Below are 22,491 nucleotides of genomic sequence, written 5' to 3'. Positions count from 1 at the left end.
ACCTGCACAGCTCAAACCGTGATGTTCAAGGGTCAACTGTATTGGTACATCCTTTCATATTTATTTTTAATATCCTTTTTCATTTCTAATTTTGAGTGTTTTGTAATATATATAACAAACTAATATAGTAACTGATATAGTAAATAACTGCTAAGTAAATGAATATAACCTGGGGATGCATGCTCAAAAATTTATCGAGTTTTGAATTTCCCTCAACAACATTTTAAAAAACAAATCTATTAGTTCACATAGGACACTAATTCTTACTGGCTTTTCTCTAGTTAAATCCAATAAAGTACCACTATTTCCCAAGGAGCCTCATCTCCCACAGTACACCTAAAGAGATCTTCCTGAGACTAGGCTAGACTCATGGCTTGGCTGTGACACTGGGGATTTCTGAGAACTTGGGTCATAGTGCTGTTCCTGCTGTCTCAACAATGTACCAAGAGAACACTGTATACCTGACATCCCAGGTGACGACAAATATCCAAAATGCAAGTTCCCCTGGCTTGAGCAGGTAGAAGCTCTACAGAGGCTGGCGTTTCACTCTGCTGAGCAGTGGCCTACCTCTGCTCAGCCCCACGGGCCTCCATAGTGCTCAGAATCCACAGAGCTCCTGTGATACCGTGTCAATGCCAAGGAGGCAGGGAATTCAGTATCCCTGAGTAGCTACTCTGTGTTATTGGGAATGCTGAATCAGCAAGTCCTGGGACACCAATTTCTTATTTTGCTTTATATTCCTAGTAGCTGACCAATGGGTTGACACAGTAGGTATTCAATAAACACTCGCTGAGGGCTCCCCTGGTGGCGCAGTGGTTTAAAGTCCACCTGCCGATGCAGGGGACGCGGGTTCGTGCCCTGGTCTGGGAAGATCCCACATGCCGCGGAGCGGCTGGGCCCGTGAGCCATGGCCGCTGAGCCTGCGCGTCTGGAGCCTGTGCTCCGCAACGGGAGAGGCCGCAACAGTGAGAGGCCCGCGTACCACAAAAAAAACAAAAAAAAACAAAAAAAAACTCGATGAATTAATGAGTAAGTAGTTTTTGATTGCTAAATCATAGAATTCAAAATCAAAAGAAAAAGTGACTTCCACCCAGAACCACTGCTATTGCCCCCTTGCCCATTTGAGGGCATTAGCATGGTAACTAGAAAGAGAAGTCCACCACCCATAGAAGTATCCTATCATGCATTCCATGTTCAAATGTATATGCTGTTTTTAGCCACTGTTCTTTCTTTTAGGCAAAGATCAAGAATGGACATACTTGCAAATGAACATACTGGTTGACTGACTTTTAAGCGTCTGCACAGCTCCCCAGATGGGAACTATCCTGCACGTACAGAAAATAACAACCACATTGTTGTTCACTGTCAGAAACCAAGGGAGTGGAGCCTTCTCCACACAGCTGCTGGTAGATCTCATTTAGAAACACAGTTAAAGCAGTTACAGAACTTTTATTTGCATGTTACACCTCATTAACTTATCTCTGAATTAGCTGAGATGATAAAGTATTAATTATTACAGTGTAAAAAAAAAGAACATTTTTACAAATTACTGCAATAATAGAACTATTTTATTAAGCATATGAATGTACTTATTTTGTACAAAACACGTATCTTTCTCTCTGCCCCATGAAGCCACCATTCTAGAACCCCATGCTTATAAAAACACACTTTGGGCAGCAATTATGACAAGGTGAAAGAAAGTGCAATTCTGAAAGTAACAACACATAACCACATAACCAAAGTGGGGAACAAAAACAGGCAGAGGTTAGTGGGCTTTGTGGCTAGCTCTCTGCTGACAGGCCCTAGTCCTGCTCTCAACAGGAAACAATTTAGGCATAAAAACTCCTGAGTATTATTTAAGTAATACCGCCCAACCCTTCTTGGTAGCATCCCTCTTCCAATTCCATTTATCCTGATATTGTAACTAATTTGTAAGTTCTTTAAGAAATTCCGCCCTGGTTTACATCCCTGTCAGTTGCCCATATCCCTCTGAGCTTCAAAAACACAGAAGAGTAGTAAGTTTCAAAAGGATGTCAATTGAAACCTTTTATAGATGAAACCTACTACCTAGAAGTCAACCTGCCAAATATATGCACAGCTGGAGACGAGAGACTGCATAAAAGGTCCAGCTGGAAAATATCTCGGGTACCCAATTAGATCCAGTTATTCTGCATCTGTGGATTTAAAATGATCATCATCCACAGTGGAATAGATGTGTCCCTCGTTGCTTAGAAAATCCACAGCTTGCCTAGAAAGAAAGAAAAAACCAAATGCAGAAGAAAGGAAACTGCCTTTTGGATATGGCCGAATATGTAAACTTTACTCATTTCCCTACTTTCTATCTTAGCTGACAAGAATTCATGGCCATTTTGCTCATGGAAGGCTCTTGCAGGGAGAAACACCAGTAAAATTACAAAACTGAGGTAATCCTTGGAGACAAAGGCTTTAGGGCTGCCTTGGATGCCTCTCCCAAGTTGTGTAAAGCAAAGAAAATAGGACCTCACTTAAATACCAGTGTAAGCAAACTGAAACCAGGATCTAAAGCTATAGTTCCAGTTGCATATAATGTCTCCCAATATAAACAGCTATATAAAAAAATAGCTCCTCACTCATCCACCGACCCTCTCATTCCCCTCTGGGAAATCAAGTTGCAAGAAGGAAAGGAAAGGTCTTTCTAGAAATGGTATGACACCTTCAAATCCTTAAAGGCCCTCAGGGTCAGTGTCAGTAACATATTTAATAAGAGTAACAATTTATAGAGCACCTACTATTGTGACAGACATTCTGCACCTCATCATCACAGTAACTCTAAGATAGGAATTATTATCCTCATCTCATAGGACAGGAAATGGAATTAGACCTGAGTATTCTTTTCTGTCGAGACCTAGAATATCAACTGATTTATAGTAACAACTATCACAAACACCATAATACTCAGTTTGTTTGATTAGTTCATTAGAATCAGGAAGCTGCTTGTCTAACAGGTTATCAGGACAAGGATGTTGGAAGGACTGTCTAATGGCTTCAGGTCCAGATAGCCTGAGGAACACTGCACACTGGGGACAGCAATGCCAATGCAAATGTACACCTGAGGACAAGGAGCTTAGGATCTCATTCCTCCAGACTAAATTCCACGAGAGGTATCTGGTCAATTTTTGCTCAAAATTACATCCCTTGCACATAATGGTACTTAGTATTTGCTGAATGAAAAATGAATGAGTGAAGTGACAGGCAGCACCATCTTTGTGAGTCCTTTTTCTACTTTTCCATGACTGAACAACTTCGCTTTTGTTAGTCAACAGTTTTTTTTTTTTTTAAACTTACTTCTCATTACCGGGAAATCCTGGTGAGGGGAAACGGGTACAATTCTGGAGCCCTAGTTCACAGAAACCAAATACTCACTTGATGGAGGGTACGGTCATGTGTTGGAGCTGATTCTTGAGATCCTGAAAGTTCAATCCTTCAGGCCTTGGGCAAGCCTTAATCAAATTCAGTACCTGAAGATTCAAATCAGAAAGATTTTAGCAACTACTCTGAATCAGCTCCCCTATGTAAGCCAGAATCCCTTTATAGGAAAGAAATGAGTCAGGTACTTAGCACCATTAAGGAAGTAACGTAATTTACAACTAACTGTCTGTGTCTTGCATGTCTGGAGCCACTCGGCTGTTTACCTGGTTCTGGGCCACAGTGAGGCCATTTGTTGGCATGAAGCTATTCCCACCAAAGTTCCCAGCTTCACCCATTCCTGGATTGCTGACAGGTGCTCTCCCTGCTGAGGGCTGAATTAAGAAATAAGTTTACAACATTAGTAAATTCACCAATTTAAACACAGTCCTTGCTCTTTTAAATAGCTTAATAAACAGTTTACAAAAAAACAATTTAAGCAGTTTTTTTTTTTTTGGCTGCGCCACACGGCTTGTGGGATATTAGTTCCCTGACTGGGGATTGAACCCAGGCCACGTGAAAGCGTGGTTAGAGTCCTAACCATTGGACTGCCAGGGAATTCCCTAAGCAGAGTTTTCCCAATAACAACTGCTTCCCTTGGAAAGGACAGCTATTATCTAATGAGTATTTCATAGGAAGATAAAATCATTCTCTGAAGCATATCACATCAAACCGAGAGAAAGGTACTTCCTGGATCCTCCTTTTCTTTTGTGATGTGACAGGAACCAGAGGAAAAATAGCACTGAGAAGAAAATTACTGAGATCTGCTATAGTGGTATCTACCTCTGGTGCTTCAATCATGCAAGCATTTACTGAGTGTCAACTAGGCATGAAGCATTACAAGGAGAGAAAAGGAGACATAGTTCTCATTACCCTCTCTTTTCTTCTTTTTTACCACCAAACTTTTAAAAAATAATAGATTATAGTCACTGTTTACATTTCCCAGCACTATTTGGATTCTCTCCAAATATACCTCTGAAACAGCTCTCACCAAACGTACCAATGCTTATCAACCAACACAGCCAGTAATCCCTTTCAGTTCTCGTAACACTTGACCTCTCAGAAGCAGACACTGCTGACCACACCCCTCTTGAAATGTACCCCTCCTTAGGCTTCCTGACACCATATTCTTCTGGTTCTCCACTTAATTTTCAAACTATACCTTCTCAGTATCCTTTCTCAGCCTCTTTGTCTACCTGTCTTCCAAAAAGCTGATAGTTCTCTCAGGATTTCATCCCAGACCTCCTCTGAGGCCACAAATCCTCGTTACCAACCATCTACTGAAGACCTCCACTTAGCTATCTCACGCACTTCAAAATAAAGTTTACTTTCCTCCCCAAACCTGCTTGCCCTGGTATATTCCATTTCTATTAATAAGTCCAAGCCCAGTCCTGTAGACCTTGGCCATCTTTGAGTCTCCACTCGCTCACCTCCCACAGCCCGTCACCACAGCCCATCACCACAGCCCATTAATACAGCGTTCAGTGGCTCGAATTGATCCTCATCACCCCTGATCTCCTGACTGGTGTCTCAGCTGCAAGTCTCTCCTATTCCAATCAACCCTCCTCACTGCTCCAAGTAATAACTTCTGATCATGTCTCTCCTCCACCTAAAAGCTTTCAGCTGGCTCCCCCTGCCTGTGAAAATAATATAAAACTCCTGGATATTAGACCGACTACAACTAGACATCAAAGTCTGTACTTTATTCTTGACCATCCCCTTTCAACACAGGGAATTCTTGCCAGTCACACACACGCCTCTGACATGTTATTCCATGTCTGGAATGCTCCTCCCCTCATCTGCTTGGGAAACACCCTTCTCATCCTTCAAAGCCCAACTTAATTGTCACTGCCTTTGCGAAGACTTCCCTGACATCCCCCCAGGCCAAAGTTACTTGTGTTCTTCCTTCTTGGCTCTCACAGCATTTGGCCCATTCCCTCTCATAGTAGCCATCGCACTGTTTGCCTGTCACTTTCTCCCATAAGCCCCTTCAGCTTTGCACAGTGCCTGGTGGGCAGCAGGTGCTCAGTCAATGTTTAATTTATTGAACTGAATAAAGATGACAAAAGATTAAATATGTTAAGTACTCATTACAAGTAAAAGAGCATTGTGGAAGCTCATCAGTGAATCCCATGCAGTCAAGAGACTCATTCATTCAACAAACGTTCATTAGGGCTTCCCTGGTGGCGCAGTGGTTAAGAATCCACCTGCCAGTGCAGGGGACACGGGTTCGAGCCCTGGTCCGGGAAGATCCCACATGCCGTGGAGCAACTAAGCCTGCGTGCCACAGCTACTAAGCCTGTGCTCTAGTGCCCCTGTGCCACAACTACTGAGCCCACATGCCACAACTACTGAAGCCCGCACGCCTAGAGCCCGTGCTCCGCAACAAGAGAAGTCACCACAATGAGAAGCCTGCGCACTGCAATGAAGACTAGCCCCTGCTCACCGCAACTAGAGAAAGCCCGCGCACACGCGCACAGCACGGAAGACCCAACGCAGACCAAAAAAAAAAAAAAAAAATCATTAAATGCCAATGCTTCGAGGTCATTTAAAAAAAACCCAAAATTCAGTCATGGTCTCCTGTTTTCAAGTTAGATGCCTTCACGTTGCTTGCTGGTGAGACAGAAGTCCTATTTTATGATCCAGTAATACTGAACTGAACACTATTTCTTCCCTGGATACCTCTGCTGAAATGACCTCATAAACATGCTTCAGGTGCGCCCCTGCTCCCATATGTGTATTTTAAGACTTGGTTTAGGCATCACCTCCTCCAGGAGGCCGTTTTTGATGTCCAGGTCAGGAAAGGAAACTCTTCTCTGTGGTTCGACAGCACCCTGCACTTGCCACTCCTCACTGCTTAAGTGATCTGAACCCTCAATGCTTAAGGCAAACTCTTTGAGGGAAAGGATTATTTTATTTACTCCTCAATATAACTGTCTATACTCACAGCTTCCACCCATCCTCACTTTAAAACCATTTTTATCACAGAACATTTGATATATATGTATAGGTTATGAAGTATAGTCATAAAATAAACACCCTAAACTTTCTACCCAGTCCCGTTCTTTTTTTTTTTTTTTTTTCAGTCCCGTTCTTTTTAACCCACATTTCCCCTAACCATTGCTGAAGCCTCTCTTCTGAAGATCCACGTTTCCAAATCCGACGGACCTCTCTCATCACCTTACTTGACTGCTAGGCAGCATTCTACTGTTGAACTCCACTCCCTCCTTAAAGTACTCTTTTCAGAATATTCTACAGAACCACATTTCCTGATTTTCCTCCTGCCCAACTGGCAACTTCTCTGACTTCCTCTGGCTCCTGCTGTGCCTCCAGACTCCTAGCTCTGTGTCTCAGAGCTTAGGTCTCTTACCTCTTAACTCACTAGTTATCTCGTCTCATCCGAGGCTTTAAATACCATCCACACAATGACTCCCAATGCTCTCTCTCTACCCCTGACCTCTCCTTTGAGTTCCAGCTTTATACAGTCAGCCGTCCATTCTGGTCTCCATTTGGGTGTCTGACACGTTGCATTTGCTAAGTCCAGAACAGAACTCTGGAGTTTGCCCTTCAAACCTGCTAGCTTCATCTAGTTACTCAAGCCCCAAACCTAGGAGTTATTTTTGTACCCTCTCTTTTCTTTATATCCTGTATCTAAACCATTAAGTCCTGTCAGCTCTACCTTCGAAATGTATTAGAATCCAATCACTTCTTACCCAGCTGCTGCTACCATTCCCCAGAATTACTTCTGTTGCTATTGTTGGTGCCTCATAGTCTACTCTCCACACAGCAGCTCAAGTGAGCTTTTAAAAAGGTAAATCAGACCACATCACTTCCCTAGTCAAAACCTTCTAAAGGTTTAGTGTCAATTAGAAAAAAGTAATCCTTACTATGGTCTACAAAGCCCTACATGATCGGGGTCTTGGCTCCCTTGCCTACATCCCTGTACCACCTCCCATGTCATGTGCTTCACTCCAGACAGTCTGGCCTTCTTGCTAGTCTCAAGTATGCCAAGCTTGTTCCAGTCTCATGGCTTCTGACACCGCTTGGAATGTTCTTCTCTCATTTAAAATTATACCATTCTTATTCCCTCCATCACTGTCTTCTCCTACTCTGCTTAATTTCAGAGTACCTGTAACTACCTAAAATTATATATTTGTTTTCTTGTTGATGGTCCATTTCTCTCAAGAATATAAATTTGAGGGCAGACACTTTACCCATCTTGTTCACTGCTTTATTCCCAGGGCCTAGAATAATGATTGGCATATACTAGGCTCAATAAATTGAATGAATGTATCTTTGTATCCCCAGGGCTTAGCAAAGTGCTTGGCACAAAACAAGAGGCAACAGCTCCAGTCCCTCCTACTGTAACCAGTCTTCCACCTTGCCACCAGAATCATCTAAGGGCACTCTAATACTCAGATCAGCAAACCCATTATGTGGTCCTAGATGGACTTGCCAAACTGAATTTGTACCACAGAAAATGTTGAGAAATTTCGATATGAAGCAAGAAATATAGTTGCAGGGACAAAATAATGGTGCATAAATAATCCTGTTTAGCCAATAGGTTGGAAGGAAAGCAGCAAAATGCTATCTTAGTTGGGGTTTTTCTCTGAATATGGACTGAAAATCCTGAAGCTAAGAGCTCAGCTGATAATTATGTGTCTACACTTGAAGCTTGTCTTGGCCTCAGCCATCCAAGCCACCGGGGTTAGAGGAACTTGTAATTTTGAGAGGAAAGTGTTTCATCAGGAATAAAATAACACAGCAAAGCTCATGGAGAAAATTTTTTTTGAGGACTGAGTGATGACTTTCTTGTGGCTCAATCTTCAAAATGTCAAGGAAATCAAAGCCGGAGCACAGAAGTGGTTTAGGTTTTTTCAGGGAAGAGAAAAAACGATGAGAATGAAGCTGCTCACCTGGCTGCTAGACTTGCTGAGCATCATGTGTGCATTGACTACTTCCAGAATATGTGTGGTGAACTCATTCATATCCTCCAGGGGCATGATCTTAAAGGCTACCAGGCTTTTCTTGTTCTATTAAAATAAAGAGAGAAATGTGAACAAATAATGAGCACATTCAAGTCAATTTCAGGTCAAAACATTGTGGCTCCTTTCTTGGTTATAGTATTTTACTAACTGAGGAAAATGTGTTATATACTGAAAATTTTTAACTCAGAGTTAATCCAAAAACAGTCAATGAAATATAGTCAAAAGAACAAAACTAGCACAGAGATGTTCAATGACTTTCCCAAGGTTATACAACCAGAGTCTAGTCTCCAAATCCAGTGTCCGCCTTCTACACCTAATGAATGCCATAGATGGCAACTGTAGGCTGAGATCTTGTTCTTTCTCTACCTTTCTGTTTGTTTTATATTGAGGAAACCCATTATTTCCTTTTGAAGAAGAAAATAATGAATTAACTTCAATAAAACTCCCAGTAAACATAGAGACTTACTAAGTCTTAAGTATCCTAAATTTAGGCATGACCCCAGAAACTGCTTCATGCAGATACATTTTTTTTTCCCCCCCGTACGCGGGCCTCTCACTAATGTGGCCTCTCCCGTTGTGGAGCACAGACTCCAGATGCGCAGGCCCAGTGGCCATGGCTCACAGGCCCAGCCGCTCCGCGGCACGTGGGATTCTCCCGAACCGAGGCACGAACCCGTGTCCCCTGAATCGGCAGGCGGACTCTCAATCTCTGCGCCACCAGGCAAGCCCCATGCAGATACATTTTAACTGTCGTTTTTTTTCCTGACTTTACCTGAAAAGATCTCAGATGACCAGCCACTTTCACATATGTTTCTGGAGGAACCACAGTGTTTTCACTGCTGGCATCCTAACAGAAAAAATACAAACACACCACTTAGGTTTTAGTGATGCTGGTGAAAGCCTCTTCAAAATTTCTAAATTATGTACAGAAAGAGAAAGTTACAAAGTAAGAGCTAAAGGATCCTAATGTAGCACTACCTAGTTTGCCCTGCCTTTTAGAATTTAATTTTTAAAAAATAAAACCAGGAATTAGAATAAAAATATCCAAGTTCTATGTTATGCACATCAAAAAACAAGCAAACGATTATGGCACTCTCATTCAGTGTTCTTAGGCACACAACTTTCTGGTGGACATACTTATTGGCATAGCAACTGTACTATTAGAAATTTAAGAAAATAAAGAACATGTATTAAGATTTAGCTTTAATATGGTCAACTAATCTATGATAAAGGAGACAAGGATATACAATGGAGGAAAGACAGTTGCTTCAATAAGCGGTGCTGGGAAAACTGGACAGCTACATGTGAAAGAATGAAATTAGAACACTCCCTAACACCATACACAAAAATAAACTGAAAATGGATTAAAGACCTAAATGTAAGGTCAGACACTATAAAACTCTTAGAGGAAAACATAGGAAGAACACTTTTTGACATAAATCATAGCAAGTTCTTTTTTGATCGACCTCCTAGAGTAATGGAAATAAAAACAAAAATAAACAAATGGGACCTAATGAAACTTAAAAGCTTTTGCAAAGCAAAGGAAACTACAAACAAGACGAAAAGACAACCCTCAGAATGGGAGAAAATATTTGCAGACGAAAGATTAATCTCCAAAATATATAAACAGCTCATGCAGCTCAATATTAAAAAAACAAACAACCCAATCCAAAAATGGGCAGAAGACCTAAATAGACATTTCTCCAAAGAAGACATACAGATGGCCAAGAAGCACATGAAAAGCTGCTCAACATCACTAATTATTAGAGAAATGCAAATCAAAACTACAATGAGGTATCACCTCACACCAGTTAGAATGGGTATCATCAGAAAATCTACAAACAACAAATGCTGGAGAGGGTGTGGAGAAAAGGGAACCCTCTTGCACTATTGGTGGGAATGTAAATGGATACAGCCACTATGGAGAACAGTACAGAGGTTCCTTCAAAACCTAAAAATAGAATTACCATATGACCCAGCAATCCCACCACTGGGCATATACCCAGAGAAAATCATAATTCAAAAAGACACATGCACCCCAGTGTTCATTGCAGCACTATTTATAAGAGCCAGGTCATAGAAGCAAACTAAATGCCCATAGATAGATGAATGGATAAAGAAGATGTGGTACACATATACAATGGAATATTACTCAGACATAAAAATGAACGAAATTGGGTCACGTGTAGAGATGTGGATGGATCTAGAGACTGTCATACAGAGTGAAGTAAGTCAGAAAGAGAAAAACAAATATCGTATATTAAGGCATGTATGGGGAACCTAGAAAAATGGTACAGATGAACCGGTTTGCAGGGCAGAAATTGAGACACAGATGTAGAGAGCAAACGTACGGACACCAAGCGGGGAAAGTGGCTGGGGGGTGGTGGTGGTGGTGTGATGAATTGGGCGATTGGGATTGACATGTATACACTGATGTGTATAAAATGGATGACTAATAAGAACCTGCTGTATAAAAAAATAAATAAAATAAAATTCAAAAATTCAAAAAAAGAAGATTTAGCTTTAGGAGTATTCATCACAGCATAGTTTTGAATACTAAAACATTTAAAACAACCTACATATCCAACAAAAGGTGCACATTTGTATAATGGATTAGTTTATACTGCTGCAAATGATAATGCAGAATTCTATTCATTGTCTGTGAAGACCTGCTGTGACTCATGGAAAAAAGCTTATTTCCCGCAAGGGGAAACATATACATCAAAACGTTAACAAAAGTTAACTTGGATAATTATAAATGATTTTAATATTTCTTTTTGGGTTTTCTAGACTATGTACCTATTATTAATAAGAAAAATACATAAGCTGACTCAAAGCTCTTTTTGATTATAAAATACACGACTATAAAAAAACTAGAATATAGAATGTATGTGTTTAAAACTAAAAAACACCCCAATTCCCATTACCTGGAGATTATCAACTATTTGCATTTCACTCTACCTATTATTTTACATAGCTGTATATATACCACAGATAAAAGTTTGTATTCTCTCAAAGAACATTTTAAAACAAGTTGGAACTAACACAACATTATAAATCAACTATACTGCAATAAAAATTAAAAACAAACTCTTGCAAAAAGTAAAGCTGGATCTATACTTCTCTTTTACCAAAATACATCATTTAATTATAAAAAGACTTAATCATATATAGAGATATAAAAAGAAACCACAGAAATTATAGAAGGAAACATGAATTGAAAAATAATCTGAAACAAGGAAAAGCTTTTCAAAGTCAAAAGCCAAACTAGAGAAGTCATATAATTATGATAAGAGGTTAATATTTTTCAGGCTCTTGCAAACAAAAATAAATATCCAAACACTCCTGGGGAATCAAAGGACTTTAGACAACTAAAAATCCACCCACAAATTAACACTGAATAAAGTTAAAAAAAAAATCCAATCTCACTAAAACCAAAGAATTACGCACAAAAAATGAGAAAATTCTCAATGACAAGACTATTTTTAAACTATGATACAAAAATTTAAGACTCATAAAACCTACTGTTAGGGTGTGGAGAACTAATGGGGAACTCTCATGCACTAAGTAAATTGGTACCTATATGGAAGGCAATAAAAAATGTAAAAACGTAAATGTAAGATTAACCAAAAAAGAAAGTAGAAACATGTAAAATGTGTATTTCCTCCAGAAAACCTAGTTTAAATTGATCTTAAGGAGATTATCTCAATCATGAAGAGATGTACACAAAGATACTCACCGCTGCATTGTCTATAATAACAAATGATGGAAATAAGCTAAATGTTTCCTGACTGGGTCTATAAGTAAGGGATGATATATCCTTATGATGGAATAGGCAGTCACCAAAATTGATGATGTAAATTTGTATTTATTGACATTAAGAAATCAGTTCCACTACATAGTTTTGAGCGAAAAGAGCAGATTACAGAGCAGTTGCATATCATATTATCCTTTATGTAATACTGTAAGCATACATCTCATATATGTACAGATATGCAGAGAGAAATGTCTGAAAGGGTATTTCCCAAAATGTGTGGTAACAGTAGTCATCTTTTGGATGTGGGATTTCAGGGGATCTTTAAATGTTTATAAGTGAGCACCATACATTTTGTATGAGCATGCAGTATTAGGCATCTCTAGTAACTACCTTCCCCCTTGATGGCAGGGACTGTGTCTTTTGCATTCTTTGTCTACCTGGAACCAAGCAGTCTGGTTCAGAATCAGTACTCCAATAACAACTGTTGAATGAATTATCCTGTATTTTTCTGAGGTCCAAAAAATAAAGAATGAATAACTATGAAGTTAATTCTTCACAGACGACTTGTGGTTTTTGAAGCGAAAATAGCATACAAAGTATGCATTATCCAAATGTTCTATAATGAATGTATTTTAAAAACAACATAAAAAACCAAGAGGCCTCTGCCCAATTAAAAAATAAAAAGGGGGCTTTCCTGGTGGCACAGTGGTTAAGAATCTGCCTGCCAATGCAGGGGACACAGGTTCGATTCCTGGCCCAGGAAGATCCCACATGCTGTGGAGCAACTAAGCCCATGTACCACAACTACTGAGCCTGTGCTCTAGAGCCCGTGAGCCCAAACTACTGAGCCCACATGCCACAGTTACTGAATCCCATGTGCCTAGAGCCCGTGCTCGCAACAAGAGAAGCCACGACATGAGAAACCCGCGCATCACAACAAAGAGTAGCTCCCGCTCGCCGCAACTAGAGAAAGCCCGCGCACAGCAACAAAGACCTAACACAGCTAAACAAATAAATAAATTTTTAAAAATAATTTAAAAAAATAAAAAGGGTAAAAGGAATATATTTTCTTTAAGTCTATTTTCTGCATGTTTATACATATACTCATATATATGTTGCTTTGCAAAAATGGGGCCACACCATGCATACTACCTTTTTTTTTTTTTTTTTTTTTTTTTGCGGTACGCGGGCCTCTCACTGTTGTGGCCTCTCCCGCTGCGGAGCACAGGCTCAGTGGCCATGGCTCACGGGCCCAGCTGCTCCGCAGCATGTGGGAACTTCCCGGACTGGGGCACGAACCCGTGTCCCCTGCATCAGCAGGCGGACTCTCAACCACTGCGCCACCAGGGAAGCCCCATGCTACCTTTAACATGCTCTTTTCCTCTCAACAATTTATGGTAAACAATTCTTTGTGACAATACATACATTTCTACATCATTTGCAGTATTTTAAAAAATATACCAGGATTTAATTAATAATATCCTACTGCTAACATTGAGATTCCTTTTAGTTTTCCATTATTATAAATAATGATGATCAACAATCTTACAACTGAATCTTTGCGTATATCTTTAATTATTCCTGAATGCAAATTTCTGGCAGTGGAGTGGTCAACATTTCTGAGATGATTTTGATCATCGGCTGATTTTTGAGAAAGGTGATGCTCATAACATCAAGGTAGGGCGGTATCCACTTCCCCAGACAAACAGTGACAATTCACTCCATAAATTAAGCACCTACTGCTCTCAATAGAAGTGGACATTGCCATTCTCTTTTCTCCTTTGCCAATTTAATAAACTAAAAATGGTATCTTAATGTTAAGTAAACTTGCTTTTCTTATTGTTGTTGCAATTTGTATTTCATCTATTATGAATTACTTGTGCATTTCTTTGCCCGTTTTCCTAAGGTGTGGTTGCTTTTTCCTTTTTGCTCTGTAAGAACTTTCAATAATTGAAAATTTTAAATGTTCGTAATATTTTGCAAAAAATTTTCCCACTAATTTAAATAATATTTACTCAGGGCCCACTATGTAACTGGCACTGTTCTAGGTGCTAGGGATACAGTGCCAACATAAAAATCCTTGTTCTCACAGAGTTTACATTCTAGTGTGTCCCATCACTTGCCCTTTAACTTCGTTTATAGTATTTTGGGAAGTTTAAAAGATTTTAAATTTTTTACGACATCAAATATATTGGCCTTTAATGTTAGGGTTTCTGCCTTTGATGTCTTGCTTATGTTTTATTTTTATAATAAGATCCACCTTTAAAAAGTAAGACTAAAAAAGTTCAACATCTCCAAAGTCCCAGAGTAACCCCACCCTGATTCAAAACCAACTACTTACATCTGTGTCAACCCACTGGCGAACATCCATGGGTGCAGCCGTCATGTCATCTATTTTGTAAACAATGTTGGTTGCAGCCTTCTCTGCATTTCTGATTATCCCCACAATAGTGACCTAGACCAGAAGAAAAAAAAATTTGGTTTTCTTGGAAACCAAAGCAACACTTATGTATTTTCTTAAAAATATTTATTTATCTATACCAGGAGAATAGAAGGCCTATACCAGGAGAATAGAAGGCATCTTTATCACCAGAGATAATGAATTTAGGGCTGAGAAGGCTGTATAAACAAACCTTGTTACTTCCTCACTAATTTGCTACCCCAAGCCCACACCCCTTTGCTTGTCAATTTCTTCATAAATTTGTTTACTTGCCTAAAAGGTATAAAACGGCCACTTTCGTGGCCACTAAAAAAAAAAAAAAAAAAAAAAACAACAACAACAAAGCATATTTCAATTGTGCTGATTTAACTGAGAGAGGCAGGAACCACCCATTACAAGTGTAACTCTATGATCTTTAGCAAACAGAAAAAAATTGAATATCCATTTATCCCAACTAGCTTGTCTTTGCTGTGCTGAATCAAAGTCATAGCAATCACTGAGAAGAACTCTGCCTCTTCAAAGTATATTAGCAGAGAGATACAAGCAGACCATGAACTGAAAAATGGTTGGAAAAAAATCAAAGTGGTTAGTCCTACATAGTAATTTTATTTATCTATATTTCCTTCATTTCAAATGTTCCTTCCAACATATAATAGAAACATGAAGAGCATGTGAATGTTATCATATGTCATGTTTCCATTCTAAGAAAAGGTACTGATGATTTTCCTTTGATGAATAAGAACACAATATATTTTATGCTCTATATTTCTCCTTTATACTCTATAACTGAGTAACTTTTAGTCAGAAAGAGTTTTGTAAAACGGTTTCAAAGCAATAGTCTGAGGTTTGCTAACACATACTGTTTCCTGAGCTTTGGAATCAGATATTTTTTAAAAAAACAAGACAGAAAAAAATTCAGGCATTCCCTAAAATTATTCAAAATCTCTAAAAAGCAGGTGAACTTTCCTATAAGGTAAAAAACTTAGGGGTATTTATTGAAAATTATAGACTTCAATATATTTACACAGAAATATTTGTTTTGCATCTGGTGATATTACCCATTCACTTTTCTCCTGAAAATTATCCCTCATTTCCCAGATCATAGTGGTGAGATGATATAAGGGCTAATAAAACAGTTTAAGAATGTTTAACTTTATCCTAATGACAATGAGAAGTCACTAGAAGGTTAAAAAGTGAGTAACATGACTGGATTTAAGTTTTAAAAATATCATTTGGGAATATCTATAGTATGGAAATTTGATCAGAGGAGCACCATAAAAAAAAAATTATTTATTTATTTATTTGGCTGCACTGGGTCTTAGCTGTGGCATGTGGTATCTTCATTGCAGCATGCGGGATCTTTAGTTGTGGCACATAGGCTCTCAGTTACGGCATGCAGGATCTAGTTCCCTGACCAGGGATTGAACTTGGGCCCCCTGCATTGGGAGCATGGAATCTTAACCACTGGACCACCAGGGAAGTCCCTATGTTTTTTTTTCATAAATTTATTTATTTTAGGCTGCATTGGGTCTTCATTGCTGCGCGCAGGCTTTCTCTAGTTGCAGTGAGTGGGGGCTACTTTTTGTTGCAGTGCGCGGGCTTCTCATTGCGGTGGCTTCTCTCGTTGCGGAGTATGGGCTCTAGGCGCACGGGCTTCAGTAGTTGTGGCTCGCGGGCTCTAGAGCACAGGCTCGGTAGTTGTGGCGCACAGGCTTAGCTGCTCCACAGCATGTGGGATCTTCTCAGACCAGGGCTTGAACCCGTGTCCCCTGCACTGAGGCGGATTCTTAACCACTGCGCCACCAGGGAAGTCCCCTATGTGTTTATTTATTTTTTTTGTGGTAGGCAGGCCTCTCACTGTTGTAGCCTCTCCCATTGCAGAGCACTGACTCTGGACGCGCAAGCTCAGTGGCCATGGCTCACGGGCCCAGCCGCTCCGCAGCATGTGGGATCTTCCCGGACCGGGGCACGAACCCGTGTCCCCTGCATCGGCAGGCGGACTCTCAACCACTGCGCCACCAGGGAGGCCCACCCCTATGTATTTTCACCCCTATGTATTTTGTTGAGATGTTAGTTTTATCTCATTCTTCATTCCTATGATTAAGTGACTCTTCCACAAATTATTTTTACTTACCTGTGAAATCTCAACATTTCCAATTCTGAACACTTCATCAACCAGAGTAGCAGAAAGCAGCTGAGATATGGTACAGGGTACAATATGCTGAGCTCGGGCTCTCTGAAAAAAAAGTATGCATACATCCAATTAAGAAAATAATAACTACTGTTCATTTAGCACCTGCTATGTGCCAAGCACTTTACATATATTATAACATTGAATCTTCAAAATGCACCTCATTATCCCTGCTTCACAGAGATGAAAACCAGGGTTATATAGCTAACAAATGCCACACTTTAGATTTCAAACCCAGGCTTGTCTGACTCCAAAGCTCCTGATGAATGGATAAGTTTGTGCGGTACTAGGGATCACCAAAATGAGTAGGCCAGAGTGCAAACAGCATAAGGAAGATGACCTGCTTCTGGAACAGACTTTTAAAGGAAACCCCACCTTTAGGAGCTGGCTTTTTATCACAGATGAGATGGTACTCAGAAGGGGTTTGAGAGATGGCCAGCAGAGACAGAACATTGGAGTTGTTCTAACTCTCATGATAAAATATAACAGAAAGTTAGAGGTACAGCTTTAGGATAGATGTTCTGACAATCAAATGTGAGTATGGGGAAAATGGGATAAGGGCTTGGCCACACTGGACATCTTAAAGGAAAGGGACAGGAGGTGATGGGCAGAAGAGGACACCCAAATCACATCCAGAAGCAGCCTAACACCAGCATAAATTCTTATTTTTGCCTACCACTGGGCAGAGGTTGTTTGGGGAACATAAAGATGAGTAGAATGGAATAGGATTTGCCTTCAACATACTCCTAACTTAGGGGAGGTAAAAATGTAAATAACGAGCCTGATCTTGATACACTATAGAATGAGATGCTCTATGTAGGATCTCGGAAATATTTTTGGCAATTTCAAGAAGAGGGAGCATTTAGGCTGGACCTTGAAGCACAAGAATTTCGACAGTGAAAAAATAGTGGGTAGGGAATATGCATTATAGGCTGAGGGCAAACATGCACTCTCATACACTCTTAGAGGGACCATGTACAAGATGGAAAAAGCATGGTGGATTAAAGATTACGGTTCTTCCTGTTGGAGATCAACAGGATGTAACCCAGTAACTGTTCCACATGTAAGACTGAACATAGCAGACTCTTGGTCTTCATGGATTTAGCAGTTGAAGCTTATCCCTGAAGGTCCATGATACTCGCAACATTTCACTTTGCTGAAGCCTAATTTTGAATGGTGAATACTGCCAGGATGGTAGAAAGTAAGCCTAGCCAACTACCAGCACACATGTCACAACAGGCAGCAGCCAAGCTTGAGTGTAAAGATTATGGCTCTACCACTCAGGAGCAGTGTGTTCTTGGTCACATTTCTCTATTCATCTGTACCTCAGTTTCCTCATCTATAAAACTAGGAATAGTAAAATCATTAAAAATCATTATGAAAATTAAATATATGGTGAAGTACCTAGAATAACTGGCACACTGTAAGCACTCAATAAACGTTAGGAATTATTAGGTCAGCTATTGTTCCTCACTCTTTATAGCTGCAATAGCTTTTAACAAGGATATAAAGGAATCAACTGTTTTTCAATTTTACTTTATAGTATTTTATAAGTGAAGTTATATGCTATATTAGTATTTATATATTTAAAATTTGCTGAGGTCCCAGGATTTAGCTCTCATAATCTACTATACAGTTTTCACCTATCACACCTGAGATTTTCATTGTATCTTCAGCATAAGAAAACTAAGAGCCACGGTGGTAACAGCAGCAAGAATATGGGCTTTGGAGCCAGAAAGTCCTACAGACCTGTGTTCAAATCCCAGCTCCACAGCCCTGGACACACCACCACCTATTCTATAAAATGAGGATATCTACCTTTTGAGTTGTAAATGAAATATATAATGTATATGAAAATGCTAATCCCAAGCGCCACATGTAGTAGGTATTCAATAAATATTATTACTCCTCAGGGAAAAAAGTTACAGATGGGTAATTATTGAGGTGTTAGTAAATACCTTCAAATTCATCTCAAATCACAGCAAGTTCTTGTTTTTTAATGAGCACCTATTATGTGCCAAGAACTGATCACAAAGAGTTTCCAGTTTGTTCCACAGAGATTCACAGAGAGGGTGTCAGCACAAGTACTGATATGTTAATTCTGAAAAAAATTCTTTTCTAGCTGACTATGAACCACTGGCTACTCTGACAGTACTATAAAAAACCCACCATTTTTAAAGGCAAAACATGGTATTAGAAATTTCACATGATTCAATCAAATATAACAGGTTTATAGTCAACAGGAAACATTTTAGATAGAGTGTTTATCTAATTTACTGTGGAAAAGGCACTAGATTTAAACATAAAAAGACCTGGGTTTGAAACTCCAGTTTATAACCATCATTGTTCTCTGAAAAGCAGTCTTAATACACAGCCCCAGGGAGGGATACTGAGATTAAGAATTCTAACAACCAGAATGAAGAAAAATAGTTAAGATAAAGGAGAAAAGATGAGAACCAATGATCTATCTTTTGTTTTTTCCTTTACAGCCTCAAGGAAGACAAAGTTAGAGGACTTGGAGTCCCCTCTGGTCTTCCTGGGAAAAAGAAAATTACAATAGACAGAAAAGTTGCTCATCAGATTTTGGATTTGTGCAGCATCAATGTGTGGACTGTCTAACTAGCTATGCAAGCTCAGGTGTCCCTTAATCTCCCTGAGCCTCTGTTGTGCAATGCAGTAAATAATAATTAACTCACAGGATTATATAAAATAATCATATGAAAAATATAAAGCAATGCCCAAATGTATGGGAATTATCAATGGATTTTTTTCCCACTGACACACCCTTGTGAATTACCAGTTTAGGTAAAAGCTTATCAACCTGGACATAAAACACAGAAGCTACTAATACTGAATCTTAACACCAAATCCTATATTTTTTAAAGGATGAAATCAAAATAGCAGCTATTAAATTGAAACTCATTTCTGAAAGAGTGAGTAACAAGCATTTGGACAGCTTTTTACAGATCACTTTCCTATACATTACCTCATTTATCAATTCTCAGAACCACCCTGGGACATGAGTAGTACTAGTACTATTATCAGATGAGAAAAATCAAGGGCCACCAAAACCAGCAGTGGAAGCTGCTTCGCTAAACTCACACCACCAGTTAAAAGGCAAAGTTGATTCTGGACACCACGTACTCTGGCTCCAATGCTCAGGTTCTTTTTAATAATACTCTCTGGGACCATTTACTGAAAGCAACTCTGGGGCAGGTGTAATTATATATATATATCATAATATTAAGTCTCACAACAACCTCGTAAGGTATCTATTATTAATCCCATTTAGTAGGTGCCAAACAGATTTCCAAGAAGGTATCATTTGTCCAATGATACCCTGCAAGGAGTGTCAGAGCAATGGTGGATCATAGATCCACTAGACTTCAAAGACCATGTTCTTTCCACCGCATTAGAGCACCTCATTACATTTCATTTAAAAACGACTTCCAATACATGAAGAATGTAAACTAGGCTATACAAACAAGTTCACTTTTCCCACAAGGTTGATTTCATTAGTTCTATTGGTAAATTTCAAAATAAAGGCAAGGAAACAATGGATGCAAAATTAGGGGAATTTCATTTTTCAAAATTACAGCACTCAATTATAAGATTCGAAAAGATAATAATTGACAATTATCGTATCAGCTCAAGTTTAACACCCTTCCTTCATCGCATAAATTTTCTCTCACAGATGAGTCAGTAGCTTCCGGACAGTATAAGATAAAACGAAGTACGCTTTCAACCTACAGATTTCTTTTCGGCCTGGGAAGGTGTCGGTGATCCAAAGCCCCCAGGGGACTGTGTGTAGCTTCCGGTTCCCCCAAAAGAGGAACTGCTATAGCTTTCAAATCCACCTGGTTTTAAACAACAACGGTATTAATACCTGTTCAGCCCTCCAAGCCTCTGAAAAATCCACAGGACCCCCAGACTTCACCCTAGCCACTTCCAGCGTCTCCTTAACCTCCCCCCGACCCCGCACTCCCCCGCGGCCGGCCCCCGCCCCTCCCCCACCCCCGCCGCCACAGGCCTCTCCCACCCAGCCCCTTGCTAAATCCTTCTTGCGGGTCTCGTAATCCGCCCCACTCATCATTACTGGTCCACATCTTCGTCACGATTCCCTCAGGAAAGAGTTCCAGAAGGTTCCGGTCTGGTGGGTTCCCCTAACAGCCTCCGAGCCCTGAGGCGGCCGCTCCGCTATATCTACTTTTCGCAGGAGCCACAAACTCCTTCCCGCGAAAGACGGAGCCAGTCAGCAGCCAGAACTCTTCTCGCTTCAGCCAATCAGTGCTCACGAATCTTACGCCTTTTCCCGTCTTCTCCAGCCGCGCTCCTGAAAACGCGCACTCTGCTCTCGGGAGGGTAGGAAGCCTCTGCGGCCATCGTTACTAAGGGCAAAATAGGCTGCGCAAGCGGAAGTAAGGCTGAGGGACGTTGTGATAGGACGGTGTCTCAAAAAAATAACCAATCAAGATGATATTTCCGCACCTCAGGCCGTGTAATCCCACCCCCCGTGACACCTTACATCACTTCCTTTGTACGGCCTCCTCCTATTCCCGCCAAATTCTTCCCAAGCGACGCCTTAATCTAAAGGGTTGTAGTAGAATGCTTCCGCATCTGGGCCTGGCGATCACGCAGCATTTGCGCACCCGGGCAAGTCACAGTACTGGCTTCACGGCACCTCGTGGAGTTGCATGTTCTTTTCCTTAAAAAGCCAAGATAAGTTCTTTTATTGCCACCTTCTCGTCCTGATTTTCCCCAGTGAGGCTATGAGAAACCTACACTGTCTTTCCCAGAATGGCAGAAGATCTGAGAACGACATCCCCCCAACCTGTTCCTCACCCCGCTCTAATCCAGTTTCGCATCCTCGGTTGCTTCAAGTATTCTTCATATAACACAGTTGTGTCCCTACTATAGAGAGTGGGACACGTCTGTCAGTTCTTTGCTCTAAATACTACTATACTGTTAGGACTCGTCCTCCCTCCCCCAATTAATTTATTAAAACATATTTATTGGGCTTCCCTGGTGGCGCAGTGTTTGAGAGTCCACCTGCCGATGCCGGGGACACGGGTTCGTGCCCCGGTCCCACATGCCGCGGAGCGGCTGGGCCTGTGGGCCATGGCCGCTGAGCCTGCGCGTCCGGAGCCTGTGCTCCGCCCACAACGGTAGAGACCGCAATGGTGAGAGGCCCAAGTACTGCAAAAAAAAAAAGAAAAAAAATTTATTGATGTCTCTTTTGTTCCCAGCTCAGTGCTGGCCACTAGGATTCAATGGTAAATAAGATAGACATGGTCCCGGGCTTTTGGGCCATTGTATTTCCTTTGCTAAAACTGCAGGCACTGTTTTTTTTGGGTTTTTTTTGGTTTTTTTTTTTTTGGCTACGTTGGGTCTTTGTTGCTGCTGCACGGGCTTTCTCTAGTTGCGGCAAGCAGGGGCTACTATTCGTTGTGGTGCTCGGGCTTCTCGCTGCGGTGGCTTCTCTTGCTGCGGAGCACAGGCTCTAGGCGCGCAGGCTCAGTAGCTCCACGACATCCGGGACCTTCCTGGACCAGGGATGGAACCCGTGTTCCCTGAATTGGTAGGCGGATTCTTAACCACTGCAACCACCGGGGCAGTCCCGCAGGCACTGTCTTAAATATTTTACATTAATTAACTCAGTCCTGTGAGGTAG

At 40.6% G+C, this 22,491-nt stretch overlaps 1 protein-coding gene across 2 annotated transcripts; it reads right to left on the bottom strand.

The window, feature by feature from the left end:
- Positions 1-1,550: 1,550 nt before the first annotated feature.
- Positions 1,551-21,193, bottom strand: RPA2 (replication protein A2). Of its 2 annotated transcripts, XM_060140874.1 has the most exons (9): positions 20,917-21,193; positions 20,571-20,677; positions 16,764-16,865; positions 14,531-14,644; positions 9,205-9,279; positions 8,361-8,477; positions 3,672-3,779; positions 3,403-3,497; positions 1,551-2,248 (listed from the first exon to the last, which is right to left on the bottom strand). In XM_060140874.1, the coding sequence occupies exons 1-9, from the start codon at positions 20,924-20,926 to the stop codon at positions 2,164-2,166; spliced, it is 813 nt and encodes a 270-aa protein (XP_059996857.1). In that variant the 5' UTR covers positions 20,927-21,193; the 3' UTR covers positions 1,551-2,163. The 2 variants fall into 2 exon arrangements, with proteins under 2 accessions (XP_059996857.1, XP_059996858.1); XM_060140875.1 differs by lacking the exon at positions 20,571-20,677 and having other exon boundaries at positions 20,917-21,192.
- Positions 21,194-22,491: the final 1,298 nt, after the last annotated feature.

The sequence above is a fragment of the Lagenorhynchus albirostris genome, chromosome 2 (genome assembly GCF_949774975.1).
Source record: "Lagenorhynchus albirostris chromosome 2, mLagAlb1.1, whole genome shotgun sequence".
Taxonomy (NCBI): domain Eukaryota; kingdom Metazoa; phylum Chordata; class Mammalia; order Artiodactyla; family Delphinidae; genus Lagenorhynchus; species Lagenorhynchus albirostris.
Note: the sequence above shows the minus strand (reverse complement) of the source record. Positions and strands in the feature narration are given on the sequence as shown.